Raw genomic sequence first — 18,644 nt, 5'->3', positions numbered from 1 at the left:
ATTTCAAATTAAAGACATAAAGAAATGTATTTATTACTAAGTACATACTTGGGTTCATCTCATGTTGAATTTTAAATATATTTTCACTGTTTGTAGTTCTGTAACAAGTCAGTCAAGAATGTTTATTTATTTATTTATTTATTTAAAAAGTAATAATTTAAATGTTCTTTAAATGCTGCTGATTAATCAATAAAGACATTAACAGTCTTGCTGAAGACTTTGAGGTAGTTAAATATATAATAATTATATGTTTACACAGTCCTCATACCTTTACCTGAATATCATTTCATAATACTTTTCACACCCTTGTCTGGTTTGTTAAAAACAATTCGTGCCACTATGATTGGGTCTCCAGACTTGGTAGCTTTCACCAAAGAAACAGATTTCAGTGAAATAACCACAGACTCTTCGGTACTTCCAGAGGATCTGTCTGTGCCCATGTATCCATACACTGGGGATGCCACCCCATGGTCCAAGATATCTAGTGCCAAGTTAAAGAAAGATTTCATCCTCATATCAGAGTTTTCAGAGCAAGTTGGCCCCCAGCCATTACTTACAGTTCCTCTTGAAACTAAAGCTTGTGGGACTTTTGATTTGAACTACTTCTCTCTTCGGATCATGTCAGTGGACTATCAGACTTCCCTGGCCGGCTCTCCAGGTTACGGTTCCTTCAAGCTGAACTTTGTAGAAGACTCAAAGGTGGTTTTAGCAGACTCAAGAGAAGGAGTATTTGCATATGTGCACCACCTGACCCTCTATGACCTGGAGGCTCGAGGTTTTGTGCGGCCTCTTTGTCTTGCCTATGTGTCGTCTGATGAAAATAAAATCATTCAACAATTCCAAAGGATTTCCACAGAATTCAACAAAGTCTCAGAATGTCTGAAAACTGGAAACAGGAAGAACTTTGCGAATGAACTGGAGGTAAAGCTTAGAGATTTGGAGTATACAAGAGTCGTGTTACAGAAAGAGTTAAATACTGTGTCTGTAAAGTGCAGCAGTGAAAGGGAACCAATATTAAATGGTGTACATTCATTTGAGAGGAATGCAGATGAGGTGAAACTGAACGAGAAATCCTCTCACACAGATGAAATCTCACCGCAAGAGAAAGACGGATGTGGGAATTCTAGAAAGGTGGAAGTGAAGCTTGAAAATGAGAATAGGTCACATTTTGAACTTGAACAGTACGGGAAACAAAGAAAGGACAAACCGGATAAAACATCATGTCCAATGCCTTTGGCTAACAAAAATGATGAGTTGGCCAGTGTAGAAAAACTGATTCAAGACTATAAAAGCCTTCTAAAGCAGGTCACTTGTTACCCAACTAGAAAGCTTAGAGACTCTGAATACTCCCCTTATGAACCTGATGACCTCCCTCAGTCTTTTGACCTCGACCTGGACAGTCAGTTTTCCGGGCCAATGCTAGAATGCAGTGTTTTTACTTATACAAACACACCCTCACAAACTCTGCAGCAGATTAACTCCACGTCATCCAGCCGATTTGACAAGCGTCTGAAAACTCTCGAGGAATTGTGTGATGACTACTTCTACCAACAAGCACTGCAGCAACTGTACTCTATCGAGAGAACGTTCAGAGGTGACGCCTGCTATCTCTACACTCAACAACTCTGCCGAAATCTCCTCCGCAACCTCAAATCTACTAATTTCTTGTTTGAGGATCTGTGCGACCTGAACGATGATGTAGGGTTACAGATTGGGCAAAGCACAATCCAGCAAACATCCTTTCTTCCTGCACCCTCATTTCTAAGTGGACCGGTCAGTCTTGAGTCATACGCATCTTGTGTTGAAATGGTGCCAATAAAACTTGAGTTGGGTGGATCCAGCCAATCTCAAGTTCAACATAGCACTTTAAATACACCTTCAGAGGACAACCGACCCCAAGTAGCAGACAAATCCCCAGCAGAGGTTGAGATGAAAGATGAGATCATTTCAGCTCCAGATTGTCAAGGAAATGTGGAAAGTGTCTCGAATTTGATGAAAACCAGTATTAGTAGTGGAGACAGTATTGAGGTGTTGGGAACAGAGAGGTCATTTAGATCCCAGGGGGCAAATACGCCAGTGGAAACAGCAATGCACAGACCTCCACCTTTGTCTAGTGCCACTGCACTGGAAGGTCTAAAGCAAGGAAGGGTGCCTACCAGACGAACATGCAGTGAAGACAGCATTGAGGTGCTTTGCATAACAGAATCCATCTTACCTGATGAACTGCGTGCCTCATACCCCTGCGCAATTGATGAAGAAAGCCCAGAGCAAGAGACTGATGAGAAAAACTCGTCTCAATATCAAGAAGACAACAATGAAAAGAGTATATATGTTCAGGGAAAGATCTCTGCAGATCATGAAAATGCATGTTTGAAAAAGCTACATCCATCAGTCACTGTAACCCCACCAGACTGCCCTTTGACTCTAGAAGAAACAAGCTTTCAAGACTCTTGTCAAGCAACAGAATCAGCCACTATGTTGTTGTTAGATGAGCCCAGCCGGATGGTACCTGACGATTTATCAGACTGCTTCAGCTATCGGAGCACCACTGCATCCACGACCTCCGAATGCACTTTCCCTGCGTGTCTTCCCAAGGACAAAAGAGAAGGTGGGACCAGACGGAGACGAGGCAGAGTAGGAAGAGCAGCACTTCAGTTCATGCGGCAGTTTCCCTTTGCAGTGCATGCAGTGTTTAGCCTTCTAAGTGGCCGAACATTGGTGGTACTAGGAAGTGAGGAGGCTGCTGTGAGACGACTAGTTACAGCACTGTCCGTGTACCTGCCACATCTGACTAAATACAAAGACAGCATCCAGCCTTGGACTTCAACACCACTGCAGCTTACGGACCTGCTCAACTGGAAACTCATTGGTTTTGACAGGTAACATTTATTATCCATCTACAAAATAGAGGAACTATGCTGCCATACCATGGCTGCAGCACTTCCTTTGCAAGCAGGTGGTTACATTGAAAGTCACATTGCTAGGCACTATTTCCAAATGCTATATCATCGCACCTGCTGCAGCTTGAGTTTTAAAGAGGAAAAGCATCTAAACTCTTTAGTCATTTCAGGTATATATTATAGGATGAGCTAAAAATGCTCCCGTCAGACCCAGATTGATTGGCTGAATGAGTTCAAAATAATCTCTATGGAAATTAAACTTTTTTTGTTTGTTTGTTTTTTAAGTCACGGTTTCCTCGATTCAAACCTTTCTGATCCCAAATTTAAATAAAATTGGTGCCACACTGAAATATTGGTTGGCCTAAATGTGTATTGTTTTGAATCATTAAAATAAAGTCCCCTGGCACGTAGTAGGCCCGGAGACTCTTTACCTTTCAACATGTGCTATAATGGCTATTGAGATGGTTTTCATAATTTAATAATAATTTTCATTTTGAAACTTGCTTAGACCTGGATAAAGCATGATAAAATATATGAGCAGATCTTGAAAAGCAGGGTTGAGTATTTTTGGCATATTCACCTCATTCTTTTCATGAGTGGGCACAGCCATTTCAATCTTTTAGGCTCGAGACTTGCGTTTTCATTCACTTCCATTTATTTTTAGATGTTAAAAACAGCTCATTCATTCTGCTGTTTGATGTTTCAAACTGATATTTTCTTGTTAGATTATTCTACTGGGTCTGTATAGTAATGCAAATTCTTGTTTGTACAGCAAGTAGTTTTACGATTTTTTGATGTTATTTACTCCTGGATTTTTTTCCCCCATAAGCGACGAAAAAAAAAATGAGTGCACTACTGCATTGAAGAATAAGGGCAATAGTACTGTATATAGCTCTAAGCTTTGTGAAAGGGCTTAAATCAGTGTTTCACAACCATGTTCCTGGAGAACCACCAGCACTGCATGTTTTGGATGTCTCCTTAGTGTGTCACATTCATTTCAGGTCTTTCAGTCTCCGCTGTTGATTTAAATCAGGTACATTGTAAAATGGTCCTCCAGGAACGTGGCTGAAAAACACTGGCTTAAAGAACACTGCAACTGTTAAAAAGTGTGTGTAGGGAGAGCGAGCAGGTATAATATAGAGAAAGGTCTGCAGTCTCATTTATAAAATGTGCACTCGCATTGAAACTTGACTTTAGAGTGTAAACTAAGTTTATGCCAAAAAGTTTACATTTAAACGCTCTGATTTGAAACAGTGTGTAACACCCTCATCAAGTATACATACATACAACCCTTTACCTTTTGTTAGAATCTGGTACCATTAAAATGAAATTTAGGCAGCATAAATAATTTGTATTATTTGTTGTAATATTAATATCAAATTAAAAATGTAATTAACCAACAAAAACATAAAGGATATTAGTTTCCCTACAGCCTACCTCGTCAGCTTAATCACACATTACAGCTCAATTTAGCACACTTCATGTGTAAAACCATTTGACTGCGCACAATTTTAAGATTATTTGCAATCTGAAGATTTTACATCTGAGAGAGACGCATGCTGTTTGTTCTCATGAATCAGACTTGACATATTTAAGAAATTTCAACGTTTCAGTACAGTTAAACCAGCTGTCACACCACTTTGATAAATTGTTTTTGTCTTTTACCACAGGATGTGCAGTTTTAATCCCTCAAGTCTGCCTCACTGCCTGGACCATTACAGCCGGTACCTCAGTATCCTAGATGTAGATCAAAAAACCCTGCACTGCCCGACCTACAGTGGTTCTCTCATCAACCTGCTGGTGGAACCCAAGAGCCACTTTAAACGTGGAAACACCTACTTCACATTCGCTCAAAGTGTGCAAAGCAAGCTCGTCACCAAAGCATTCCTCTTAACATTCTCACATGGTCACCCTTCACCCAGCAGGCCCCAGGGAAGCTCAGGGACAGAATGTTTTCTTTCTGAACTTCACACTGATGACAAGAAAATCCTTCGCTATTTATCTGAACTCATCAAACTGCACTTCATGGAGGTTACTCCCAATGTGCTCCTATTCAGCTACACCACAACATCCATCTTCAAACTGTGAAAGTCATTCACAAAAACTACTCAAAGATTTGTGCAATGTAGTGTTGTAATACTTGGCTTTGACTGCAGACACAAAGCTGTGTTGCTCAGCTTTAACATTATATTTACAGTTTCTGCATGTTGTGATATCTTGTTTACAAAAGGCACTTATACAGTAATTATGGCTTAATTGCTTGTGAAAAGTTCCCTGAGAATTGCAATCATTCACAAGCTTAAATGAGCTACTGTATAACAAAGCAATATTGAACAGCTCTGTATCAGTTGCATTTGAATCTTAACTATTTATTTACAATACCACTAATGTTTAAAGACTTGAAACTCTGTTTGCTGAATATAACTGTGCAAATAACAAAATCAGCCTTATTAAAAAGTATAAGAAATAAAAAATTGATCTTAACTACAATAAAACCCATAAATATTCTTTTCTTCAGGATGAGTCAGGGTCATTTTCTCAGGCGTTGGATGAGCTGCAGGATTTGGCGTTTTTCTTGAGTGAGTCTTGCAGCCTGCAGGAGAACAGAACACATGGGTTACTGAAATCTAAACAATTAGACTTTTGAAGTATAGAATAGTAATAGCAAAAAAATCTTACATTGCATTCAAGATGCAGCCTCAAGCGTATTTGCCAAGGGTTGTGCGATCTGAAAGTAAAGGATACATTTTCAAACTCAAGCAGTTTGATAATTTAGCAAAAATAAATTATATGAACTATGACTAAAGTACCTTATGATGACATTCAATTTATTTTCCCAGAGTTTTTTTATTTTTAATAATCTACTCTACAATGTGCATCATCCACAACAACTTAGGCAATTGACCCTTCGCAGCAGTTTGATTGATACTAGAGAAACATCCATGATTAACATTAAGAATTGTGAAAATGTTTTCTTTATATCAGACAGCAGGTACCCAGAAAGGCTGGGCATACATTTGTTCTCTTCCAGAAACCTAGAGAAGTGAATGAAACCGATACGTTTTTGTGGACAGTGTACTCCTCAATGTTGTGTACGTACATGGACAAATGCACTTCCAGTGCACTATATCCATTACAAAATCACCACGTTTGAGTTGTTTTTTATTCCGTGATCTTCACTGCCTGATTTACGATATAAAGTGAGTCTCAAGACTAGACAGAAGCACTGCATTTAAATTAAATGTAATTTTTCCGCAACATGTCTTTAAAATATGAAAGTGTATTTTACCCCAGCATTAGGGGAGTTTCTGCACTAGCCTGCAGCTGATGGCACCAGTCTAGATTTTCGGTGCCGTTCTTCTGGTTTTACACTTCAACTTAATGAATTCTTAAGTTTGTTTAACTGAACGCATTTTAAATACATTACATCATTGCTGTAAAAGGAACATTATAAAATTGGAAGTAGTCACATGAAGTTCTCACTGGAAGTTTACCGTTGGCTGAAAAACAAAAGCTGTGCATATTTGCCACTGTCAATCAAGAGGGCTGTTTTGATCTTGCTAAAATAATGGCTCAAAACATGAGAACTCGAACCGATTAGCTAAATTCTTCTGTTATTGGACAGCCGACAAAACTTTAGTTAATGATGATGTGACAAACAGTAAACCATCAGAGGACTCTTTAGATGAGGCGAGTCAATTTAAACCATAGCCTAGAGACCCAGATAAACAATGAATTAACTTTACACTGTCTCATATATTCATAAATGCACTGTCTTCTTCAAGATGCCACCATTTGAGTGTTTGTGAATTATGTGTTAGGGGACCAATTGGTAAAATTTTTTCATTGTATTCAGATGATCAAAACTTCAGCCATTATCATCATCAACCTCCTCCTCGACTATTGCTGCAGAATGTAATTTGTTTTTATTTACACTCGCATCAAATATTTCCCCTCATATGCACAATGCGAACCCTTATGTCTTTTTTTCCTGGAATCAGTATGTAATTTGTACTGAAAGTATTCAACATGTCCCTGGTGAGTGAACAAATCAATATGGGAGCATGTGACTGATACTGAAAGTATGTCTACTCCTGAAGTTCTACATCCCCTCCAGGAGTGTGGGTGTGAGCACCGCTGTGTGGTGCCATCACAGAGGCTGTAAGTCACTTTCTAATGTTCCTTGCTGGTGGAATGATCTTCCCAATCCCACTCTGACTGTGGATACACTGGTATCCTTCAGACAACAACTAAAAACCCCATCTCTTCAGATAAGACCTAAACCCTGGTGAATAACACCAAAACCAAGCAGTTTCTCCCTCTCTCCCTTTAAAGATTATATATATATATATAGTTATTGTTATTTTTTTTATAAATAAATTACTCTAGCACTAAATTCTCTGAGCACAAACAAGTTACTTTGAATAATTAGCACTTCTTGTGTGCATTGTCTCTTGTTGCATTGCTGAATATAGGGCTAGGCGATAAAATCATATCGATATTTATTGACCGTGCACCATTGTCAATATAAAAAAAAAGTTTGGTATGAAGCGCTAGTTTTAATAAAATGTGGCTGCTAAGCACACGCCTTGGAAGTAATGCAAATAAGCTTAGGGTGCAAGTTTGTCATTTCCATTGGACACGCGCAACTTTCATGTGCAATTGAAAAGTGGCACAAGCGGCGCGCACGTGAACTGTGCGTGTTTTCTAACTGCACAGAGCTAAAAAAAAAAACAAACAAACAAACATAGTTTTCGAATGCCGCATACACACCGCAATTTATGCAAGTAGAACTATTCAACCTGCTTGATACTTTGCCATTATTACCAAAGAGTATTACATACAGAATAATTACCTCAGACAAACACAGCGCACCCAAACACTTTAGCACTTTTTACTTTTCTCCATAATTTGCATCGGAGCTGCTGCATTGGTAATGCGAAAATGAGTACCATATAGCAGCAGTGAAGAAACTGCAAATAAAGAACACCGCCAGAGTGGCTTTTGGGTTTCTTTTCTTGTGCATCTCAGCCAGTAGCTCCCAATCTGAAAGATTATTTAGCATAGGAGGAAATGTAGTCATCCAACTTCAAATAGTAATGTTGCAGTATATAAGTAAATAATGATGTTGGTTCCTTTACTTGAAAGCTCAGATTTGATTATCATAATTTGTGATATTGACAGTTGTTCAAGGTGTATCATTATTATTCACACCTTCAAGTATTCTTTGATTGTTCAGCATTCAGGCTTTAAATTAGACACACTTATTAACAACATTGTTTAAGATTCTCTTTAACACTTTATTTAAACATTATAGTTTTTGACTATTAAAACTATTTGCCTTAGTATTATTATTAATGTTGGTAAGCTAAAATAAAGTGGTACAATAAAAAAAATCCTAATATTCCTAAGTTAAAAAAATAATAATTATTGATATCTAATGATATGAAAGTGATCTTTTTTTTTTTTTTTTTTTTTTTTTTTTGCAATGTCGCTCAGCCCTAGCTGAATCCCTCAATTGTAAGTCGCTTTGGACAAATACATCGGCGAAATAACTAAATTTAAATGGAAATTAAAAGTGAAAAGGGGGCTTTGTGAAGGGTCAATTCCAACATTATATTTGAATTAGACTAAATATTTATGCACAAACATCATTAAAACAACTTTTAGTAATGGCCCATGTTAAACAATAAGCATTTCAGTAGGGAAGGGTTGCTGCAGCTTACTCGTCCCAAGTCGCAAGCAGACCACTGATGGGATAGGATGCAGCATCTAGAAGAATGCTGTTTTCCAGGAAGAACATGCAGAGGAAGTAAGCAACCAGGGAGTGATCGCTTTCGCTCAATTTTCTGAAACATAGTTATAGTGCAAGTACATGTTAAGCATGCTAGCTTTTGTTTAGTTTGGTTAAATGAGTGTGAGCATACAGGCTAACCTCTCGTAGGGTTCGTGAGACAGTTCTTCCAGCACGCAGGACAGGACATATTGCAGAATATTAGGCTTTACCAGAAGACTGTTGAAGAACCAATGAAGCGCCCAGTGGTTCAACTAAAGCCAAATGTACAAGAGATCAGTAATATCATAACAGCTGTGCATCTAAAGTCTGACAAGATCTAGAGAAAATAGGCACCCTAAAAACAGTGATGACACCAAGGATGGGGCGGAGTTGTGAGTGGAATATACGCAGTGTCAAAGCCTGAACGGCCAACAGCAGTCTAGCTTGGTCAGGATAACCCTAAAGAGGAGGAAAGAAAACATCACATGCTGCCGCAATAAGCAAAGACTCTGCATTATATGTAAATTATCTGATCTTAACCAGAGCATTTTTAATTGTCATTTATTTAGGTTGCTAAATAATGAATGATATTTAATCAGGCTAGAAAATGAATACATCTTTAAAATAAAAATCTACACGGCACAAAGATGAAACTTCATATTTTTAAGGGATAGTTCACACAAATTCAGTCAACATTTACAAACACTCAAGATGTTTTAAACCTTGATAAATTTCTTCATTAAATGGAATACAAAGCCAGATATTCTGAAGAAAGCTGATGACTTGTAACCTCTGACTTTCATAGTATTTGTTTGTCCTACTATGGAAGACATTCAAAGTATCTTGTGTTCAACAAAACAAAAAACTAAATGGTTGAACAAGGGAGCAAAATTACATTTTACAAATTTATTTGGTTGAACTATCCCTAACCCAACTATACAAAAGTTATTTTATACATAGAAAACGCACATCTCATTTGTCGTCATTAAATACACACACAGGTTATATTATTCTTCAAACCCGTACACGAATAAGGATTTGAGCCCAAAAAATAAATGCATAAAAAAAAACTAATAAATTGAACTCACAATATCAAATGTTTTGGGGACCTGTATGCGCGATGTACTTGTCAGCTCCTCGAGAATTGCATTGGCAGCCTTTCTGGTCACCTGCACAGAAGCACAAAATTATCAGTGTCCATCATAACATGCAAGTATGTTGTCCAATCAATTCCCTGCAAAAAACAAAATAAACATTCTCACCGTTTGAAAGTTGATGTCAGGCTCGGCAAACAATGCACCAACAACCAGTCCTTCTGGAGTAATAAAGCTGGAACTGACAACGCTGAGCAGATACACCCAGCATTCCGGCTAAAAACAAAAAAACAAACGGACCTTCTGTTATAAAAAAAGGCAGCAGATCTGAAGAGATAATTAGGGTTCATGCTGACAGACAGTCTTTAACACACATGAAGAGTTAATCAATTAAATTATAATGGGTTGATGCATCTAGCATGGGACGATAACCAGTTTCAAGGTATACCGTGGATTTGAAAAGTCAAGTTTTAAAACTGACAAAATTATGCGATACCGTTTCTAAGGTATGTGTACAATTTTCTAGTTATGTTTTTAAGGAGAGCAGTATCTCCAGTAGATTTCCATCAGAATCCTATACCAGCAAAATCCATAGATGTATCACAACATGTTTTGATGCTGCCCCTGACACAATACAAAAGAAAAACTAATTAAATAAAAATGTTAATTTAAAAAAAAAAATAAAATCCTTTTGGGTCACAAGCATGATTTGGGGCTTTCAAATAACGCTCTTTTCTGCAAAAATCACTTCTTAATTCACTTTGGTGTTTTATGTATATACATTTTATACTTACATCTGCAAAAACAGTGCTGTTGCAGTCCAGAACCCTCAGTGCAAACTTCAGCACCTCCATACTCTTGAAGGAATTTACACCTTTAAATGAAGACATAGAAAAAGCATTATATTCTTAAGTAACAAATAATTTTAAAAAAGTTACTCGTCACAAGTCAGCAGCATCTTCAGTCTTTAACTGTGCATTATTTCTTTATTTCTGCATTCACTATTGATCTGGGATTGATCTTGTACTGTACAGTGGATTATAGAAGAGGAAGAGAAAACAAATGCTTTTTTTTTTTCAAACCCATTGCTTATGTTAACTGACATTTCTATATTAGTCTATACGCCCATGTTTTCCTTATGCGAGCTAATTCAGCCAATGACGGTCTTTAGGAGATATTAATTTTCCTAGAAGTTTATATATATATATATATATATATATATATATATATATATATATATATATATATATATATATATATATATATAAATAAACAAACAAACAAACAAACAAACATCTCCTGAAAGCCTAAAAGCATTTAAATTATGATGAAATCTATAAGTATGCAGTCAGAAATCCACCATGTATAAAATTACTTAATATACTGTAAAGATCTGTAAAGTAAATCAAGATCCAATGCAGAACATGTTCAATTAGTCATAGGGTCTACATATATCATTTATATGATAAAAATTCCAAAATAGTTGTTCCAAACATGTGAAATTTATAGCAAGTGTCTCACAAGTCTAAAAGCAACCAATGTGTGATGAAGGCTAAGAATGTAGTTAGAAGGCCACTTTATATGGAATGACTTAATATACTGTAGAAATTAAACAAATATCAACAATCAAAAGCCAATGCCAAACATTTGTGTCTGAGCAGCATTATAGATACTCTTGTTCTTAATTTAACCTGTTTTTGAATTAAATTATGTGACAATGATTTAACAACTCATTTAAAAAGAAAACTGCTTTGTTTCTGAATGAACTGGGTGTTTTGAACAATTCAATGAACTTCTCACTAAGATAAGGACTTGCTATTTGAGGTAACGATTTGTGTCGATACCTTCACTGGTTTAAATCTGTCATGGATTATAAATAATTCATGACAGTTAAATATAAATAATTATATTTAACAATTAAAATTATATTTATCATCAATATCATAAACTGTAGTATTAATAGTAGTGAAATCTTTTTTCTTTTAACATTTCACATACAAACAAAGCATCAAGATCTAGTTTGAGACAACATTAGCATATAAACTATTATTTCAAGTGCAGTTGCAGCTCAATAGTGAATGCTCAAATAACCCAAACTTTTCAATCTACATGCTGTCAGTTCAGTACCTTCGATGGGCGTCCACTTAGTACTCAATAAAGGATCTGATGTGATCACATGACCGTTCTCTGGGTCAAGCTCTGGCAGTGTTATGTCCGGTGCATGACCTGATGTCAGAATCCGCAGATAAGCTCTGAACTGTGCAGGTGTGAGTCGAGAGGCAGAGGAAGGAGCACCAAGCATTGGGGATAACATGGTTTGGACTGCACCCGTGTAGTCTCCAACCTTAACACACAAATAACACTCATTTGTGTGTTATCATTTGGGGATCATTCAAAACAGAGATTTATACTGCCATAATCTTTGGTGTCTCAATGTTTTAGTACATGCAAAAACTAATCATAACTTCAAACTTTGGTCTGATACCACAACCATAACTTTCAACAAATACAAGCCTTTTAAGAATGAATTCTTTTTATAAAGGAGGTCCTGACAGAGGTGTAACTTTCAACAAACTGACCACATATTTTGACCACAAAAAAACAATCTTCCTAGAGTCTTACCAATGAAAAATGAGCATATAATACGGTGCATGGGAAATTGTTGTAAAGCAAAAAGGTAGAATGCACTGAAAATAATGCTGTACCTTGCACAGGTAGAGGGGAACCAAGTCTCTCATTCTCTGCAGCCTAAAACCACAGATAGAGAGAAATATAATGAACGACTGAACTACGCATGATTATAATCGGTTTTATAACAGCAATATAAATTATACGCAGTTGATACTCACGTTGGATTATTAATGCATCTGACAACTTTGAGGTAGCGGGCCAGCTCTCTGTACCTGGTAATGTCAATGTTAAAAAGAAGACTTATCAGGAAGAACATAGATTACAATGACAAACCTTTTATTGACAATCCGCAAATGCCTTTTACCTCTATTTTCTTTGTCATTTACAACAACAAAATCCCTAAAATAGATTTAACTAGTGCAGAAAGTGTTTTTTAAAAAGAAAGGGGACAAAAAAATAAAATAAAAGGTAATTTCCCTTGACAAACTTATTTTAAGGATTGCAGCCATGCAAGTACAGCTTATCTCTTGAAATAGGGAAATATCAAAAACTGTTCACCAATAATATTATTAAAATTCATATTTTAATCACTTATTAACTCAAACAACAAACCTCTAATAAATGTGCTGGTCTACAATTGGAGTAGGAGTTTCTATGAACTTATCTTTGAGAGGAACTTTGAGAGTCTTTAGAAAGGTTTGTGTCATTTTCTTTTCATCTTGCTTGAAGCAGCTCTGCATCTAATAACACTACTTGATTTACAGCGCTAAGCCAGCAAACACTACATCATTGCCGTTTTTAAATGACACCCGTTGGCAGGGAGTAAATCAGCCTCACCATCTATGCATTTACTCTAGGGCAGTGGTCTCAAACTTAATTCCTGGAGGGCCGCAGCTCTGCATAGTTTAGCTCCAACCCTAATCAAACACAGCTGATCAAACCAAAATCAAAGTGTTCAACACTACTATAGACCATTAAGCAGGTGCGAGTTGGAGGTGCTTAAACCACAGCTAAACTATGCAGAGCTGCAGCTCTCCAAGAATTAAGTTTGAGACCACTGCTCTAGGATAGGGTTTTATGCAGTAGGTCAAAATTTCCACAAAACTAATGTCAATTAAAAGACAATTCTGTTTTTGTATAAAATTTCAGTTTAGTTGTATTTAACAAAAATATGTAGCAATAGCGTAATAGGACACATTCGTTTAGAGTATAATAATCTCTTAGGAAACGCAATCAACTATGCTAAAACGACTTGAAGGTTAGTTTGAAGAGGAAGTTGAGGATGAAAACTCCCCAAACATCTATAGAAGGTTGCAAATTGGCTGTTACTTGAAACTTACAGAAACTCAGTAGAATGATGCTTGTACATTCTAATCAAATAAATATTTAACAAACACTAAACAAAATAAGGTAAGAATAAGGGGATATTTTACTTGTTTTGCCGCTGAAGTTTACAGACTCTTGCTTGAATCACAGTCAGATGTTCACACAAGAGCTGAACCTTTCGACCTTTGAGCTGCCTCTCTCCAGTGATGTTCTGACCTTTCATTACAGAAGAGAGTAGTGGATCATCCCAAGGTAGCACGCTTAGGCTGAAATCAAAGACAAAATATATAATTATAATACATCCATTATACAATCAATAAAGGTTAGAACAAAATTAAAAATTGCTGTCTCAACATGCAAAAGCAGATTAAACCTACACAGGATATATGCAGGAATCCTAAAGGTAATTTCAATACCTTAAGACTTTTTTAAAAGACCTTCTCAGAATATTTTAAGACCTCGTCGCCACTTCAAGTTCTAATCAGTATCAAACCTTTTACTTAATAAACAGTTGTAGTTAAATAAATCAGACGACAACCATGCAACAGAACTCACATAAGATTGGAAGAAATAAAGCTTGAAATAATAAATTCCTTAGTTGGTTTCAGCGACAGGCTTCAGCCAATGTTAAAACTGAATTTCCTCCAACCAGGAGTACGCAAACTTAAATTTTCCAATTTTGCTGTCAAAATGTCTCGATATAATTACGCTTTTTTTAAAGCACTGACATACATAAAAAATTAAACAAAGAATAAACTTGGGTCTGTTTCTACAAATATGTCGTTTACTGTTATCTCCCGACTTCTTTGGTCACATCCATAATGCATGTTTATTTTCCTCATTTAAAATGCATCAGATTGATATTTTTCTGACCCCATAATTCTGTGGTGAGTTGTTTTGGAAAATATAAAACAGATGTTTCAATATAATGTTAACATATACTTTCTTTGTGTATGTTTTAAGTTTTTACTGAAAGTCACATCCATAACGTAGAAATTGCTCTATTACCTTTTTGGCAAGGTGCAGTTTGCAGCCATGGGAATCCTCTGGACGAAAGAATCAAGGTGCTTTAAAAATGTGCTAGAGAAATCAAATTCAACTAAAAGTGTCCACACCTTCGTCATAAACCTAGAAGACAGAAAGATATGAAGAGGAAAATAAATAAATAAATAAATAAATGCACTCTTAATGCACTTAAAATATATACAAATAACAGGTTTGTGGCATTACCTCCACAGGAGCATTGACACCATTTCAGATACAGTTTTAATAGCATGCATATTTCTGCAAGAGAGATAACATTTCATTAATAATTCCACATTACATGAATGCATATAACAACAAAAAAAAGTGGTCAGGATGTTCAATTATTACCCAGGAGCTGTGTGGGTGATGAAAAGCTTGATTGCCCCTAAAAGCATAACAACACAAGTCTTGGGGTTCTCTTCATTTGCTCCGTTGAAAAACATTTTAAGATGATGACTGACACCACTGTAACTGTAAAAATAATGAAGAGCTAATTAGTATAGCAAGCAGTCATGCACAGACACCATTCATGTTATAAAGCAATTAGCAAAATAACACTATACAATTGAGGACCACTTACTCATACTCCAGGTTTTTAAAGTGGTGTCCACTGCATCCTTTGCATCCTAAGGTCTGGTTCTGTGTAAAGGCATTTTTGTTGTGATGACAGTAGCAGCGGCAGTCCTTTTGATTGGGATTCTCATTCCCCAACAAAAACTTTGCATATTTCATTGCTAAACTGCCAGCAAATTTCTGCAGTAAAGTCTCTACATAAGCACATAAAATTAAGAGTTAGGTTAGCACAGGTACGAAGAAAGAATCAGTACATCTGCAGTTTTAGTGAAGAGAAAGATAGAAAATACCTGCACGCCGCAGATCTGAATCCATTTCTGATGGATCAAAGGTAAAGTTCAGCTCATGCAGAAATCCCATCATGCACTTGTCACGGAGGGCTTTCCAGTAGACGCTGTGCTTATGAGCATTGCAGTGGCAAAAGCCAGGAATGGTCCAAAAGTCACACTTTAAAAAAAAAAAAAAAAAAAAAAAAAAAAAACAGCCACATTTATTTGTTTCTTACACGCTTTACAAATGCTTCACAAACACAAGACTTTTAGCCTGGTATGTGGGTCAAAAATGAAAAGGGCATCAATGGAAAAAGTTGTATACAGCACAGTTCACAGAATCACCCGATACAATCCACTAATCAATATACAATACTTGTTTTGGGGTTTTTTATTTTATTTTAGAAAATAAGTCTTTTACAAAAAAACATGCAAATAAACTTTTGAGAAATTAGTGTTTTTGAAACTAATGAAGACAGAAGTCAATGACTCGAATTATTTAGCCTGACATGTTCATGGTTCGAAGATATTTCTCAAAATAAAATACATTAGCTGTGTCCAAAAATACCTACTACTCAGTAGGTACTGCATTGTAATTTACTACTTAACCGATAGAAAAGTATGTGTATACAGTATGAATGGAGCTTAAATGTACTACGGATACCACTTTGTCATCATCACGTGGCCTACCTGCTTAACTCCCATTCCATGAATTCTCTCACTGTGCATCATGGGATAGCGTAGCGTGCATTGGATGTGCACTTCAGAATATCACCAGCAGTATGAAAGTAATCTGGATACTTCTCGCATACTGTTTTTCAAATTCTATAAATTTGGAGATACTACTTGGCTCACATCCCATTTTTAGTGTACTATATAGTATAGAAGTATGTAATTGTGTTCAAATTGAAAAAAGTTAGTTTTTTGTAACCAGATGGTTGATTCACGAGACAAACTCACAGACAAATTCTTAAATGATTACAAATGAAAGTACTCAGGAAATGCTAATCACTTGCTAATATGGTTAAAGACAAAGCCTAGAACCATGACAGTGATTATATCTGAAGCCTGCACTATATCTTGTAGTTCTAGAGTACTCCAGACAGGTGAGTGAGCTTGATAAACCACCTATAGGGGAATTACCAACCTACGTCACACGGGTCCCCAGTTGCAAAAAAAAAAAAAAAAGATCAGCTGCAATAGTAAACGAGTTGTCCGGTAGGATGCCAAATTCGAGAAAACTTAACTTTTAGTCCAAAGTCACAAAATGGAAAACAACTTTTGCTGTACACCACATTACTTTTAATGGCAACCGCAGACTTTGGCTAAAATAGAGCTGAATGAAGTGACAACCAAATTAGAAATGCTCGACTCTGCAGTTATTTCATATCAGGTAAGTTCACGCTATGCTGAATCAGACACATTACTCGTTTTTGATTGCAGCAATGATTTCAGCAAAAACAGTTACATATGGTTAATTAAATTGCAGACACTGAATGCTTAGAATGAAGCGTGAAAGTGCAAGTTATTAAGGTAAAGTTGGTTTTATATTCACACATTCATTCAGATGTCATTCCCTCACTGTAAATGCTAGCACTCCTGTTTTTTTTGTTTGTTTGTTTTTTGCAACCTCTGTGGGCACATCCTGAATGTTTACAAACATGGTAATTAGTCTATAGGATACTCTTCGTCCTCTCTTATGCACATGGCAGTTTGTCAGAACACTTCAGTTTGTACAGATAGACCTTAAATATTTTTATTTGTAGTTTTACTCTATAGAGAAATATATATATATATTTACTCATACATACGGTACATATCACAAATAAAAATGTGAAGCCAGTAAACTCACCATGGAGGCTAGTTTGTCACAGATATAGCAGAAACACTGATCACAGTGCTTAGCATTATCTTGTAGAGGTCCAGAGACGTTCTGCTCTTCTCGACTGGAGGACACAAACACACAAAAATGAAAACACTCATAACAAAGGACAACACACTGGAGTCATCTTCTAATCAATATTTTACAAAAACGTCTGTTTTACAAACCAGAAAGGCAGAACACAGTCGTATCTAGCATGTGGAAGAACTGTTGCGGTTTGGGAGTATGTGATGGCCAAGTCCTCATCCACCTCCTCGATATGCCTGGGCACATCTAAGATGAACAGAAAACAAAGACAAACACAAAGATGACAATGATTAGGCTGGGGTAAAGCTTGCTTTATATTAGCACATTGGGACTTTCTCCTTGATAAGATAATATCAAAAAAGTATTATTTGTAAATTCTACATGGGGAAATCATATTAGCAGCTAATGACTATAGAAGTACAACTTTGTTCACGATCAGTTAAATAGCACTAATGTTGATTTAAAGTCTTACATGTGATTTCAAGAAAGAATATTCAAAGTACCATGGTAAACAATATGGAGGGCGTCACTGAACGAACCAACTTTACCTCGATAATGATTAGCATGTTTTCATAGCTTAGCATTAACGGAACACCAGACTTTAAAAGGGTATACGACATCAATAAACGTAATTAGCATAGTAATCGCTTTTTAAAATCATGCTATGCCTATATTACACGTAAAATCAAGCATTATATTAGCATAACACTGAAGAAAACGTGGTTACTTGTTGATACTTCTGAACACTCACCTCTTTTGTTTTGTCATATTTAAGTATTGACATAACGAAGATTACCTGGTCCTTTCGTCTCATTTTCAACGATAAGCACAGAGGAATCGTTGAGGGTCATTGAGAAATTGCCTTCATCCTCATCGTCGCTTAAAACTATAATTGAATTGTGCTCCATCCTGTAAACAAGAACGAGAAGAAGCGAACTCGAGGTCAGCTTAAGTCAGCATGTGTCGTGTGAAAAAGCTTTTATGTTCATTTGTTCTACTTTTAATAACTTAGTCAGTGAAACTTACACGTTTATCTTCAAATTCCACCCCGAACGTGCGGGTTCAAAGTTTGGCGCTTCGTCTGGATTTTTTGATCCTGACCAAACCGGAAATGTTCACGTTTTCTTCTTAAGGGGTTAA

General features: G+C 36.5%; 2 protein-coding genes across 5 annotated transcripts; one reads left to right on the top strand and one right to left on the bottom strand.

The window, feature by feature from the left end:
• The first annotated feature begins 42 nt into the window (after positions 1-42).
• Positions 43-5,390, top strand: smcr8b (Smith-Magenis syndrome chromosome region, candidate 8b). The gene is given in 2 exon segments (NM_214802.1): positions 43-2,879; positions 4,571-5,390. Coding segments are annotated over 2 exon segments (2,958 nt in total). The 5' UTR covers positions 43-339; the 3' UTR covers positions 4,989-5,390.
• On the bottom strand, positions 5,016-18,634 carry zgc:112980. 4 transcript variants are annotated; one of them, XM_087235627.1, is made up of 21 exons: positions 18,531-18,634; positions 18,301-18,413; positions 17,645-17,750; positions 17,448-17,541; positions 15,617-15,773; positions 15,334-15,520; positions 15,102-15,224; positions 14,958-15,011; positions 14,736-14,855; positions 13,580-13,993; positions 12,620-13,297; positions 12,476-12,518; positions 11,898-12,114; positions 10,565-10,644; positions 9,939-10,046; positions 9,765-9,845; positions 9,031-9,135; positions 8,836-8,948; positions 8,627-8,749; positions 5,580-5,628; positions 5,016-5,493 (listed from the first exon to the last, which is right to left on the bottom strand). In XM_087235627.1, the coding sequence occupies exons 11-21, from the start codon at positions 12,715-12,717 to the stop codon at positions 5,431-5,433; spliced, it is 1,080 nt and encodes a 359-aa protein (XP_087091753.1). In that variant the 5' UTR covers positions 12,718-13,297; positions 13,580-13,993; positions 14,736-14,855; positions 14,958-15,011; positions 15,102-15,224; positions 15,334-15,520; positions 15,617-15,773; positions 17,448-17,541; positions 17,645-17,750; positions 18,301-18,413; positions 18,531-18,634; the 3' UTR covers positions 5,016-5,430.
• Between the last annotated feature and the right edge of the window lie 10 nt (positions 18,635-18,644).

This window comes from Danio rerio, chromosome 1 (assembly GCF_052040795.2).
Source record: "Danio rerio strain M-AB ecotype USA chromosome 1, GRCz13ab, whole genome shotgun sequence".
Classification (NCBI taxonomy): domain Eukaryota; kingdom Metazoa; phylum Chordata; class Actinopteri; order Cypriniformes; family Danionidae; genus Danio; species Danio rerio.
This window is presented reverse-complemented; position numbering and strand designations above follow the sequence as displayed.

What these genes read in the sequence shown, in the direction of transcription:
- zgc:112980 (XM_087235627.1), bottom strand. Translation starts at nt 12,717, where the DNA reads ATGTTCTTCCTGATAAGTCTTCTTTTTAACATTGACATTACCAGGTAC. An exon ending in ACAGCACTGTTTTTGCAGAT is followed by an intron (nt 10,047 to 10,564) that starts GTAAGTATAAAA and finishes TTTTGTTTTTAG; the next exon opens with CCGGAATGCTGGGTGTATCT. An exon ending in TCTCACGAACCCTACGAGAG is followed by an intron (nt 8,750 to 8,835) that starts GTTAGCCTGTAT and finishes ACTATGTTTCAG; the next exon opens with AAAATTGAGCGAAAGCGATC.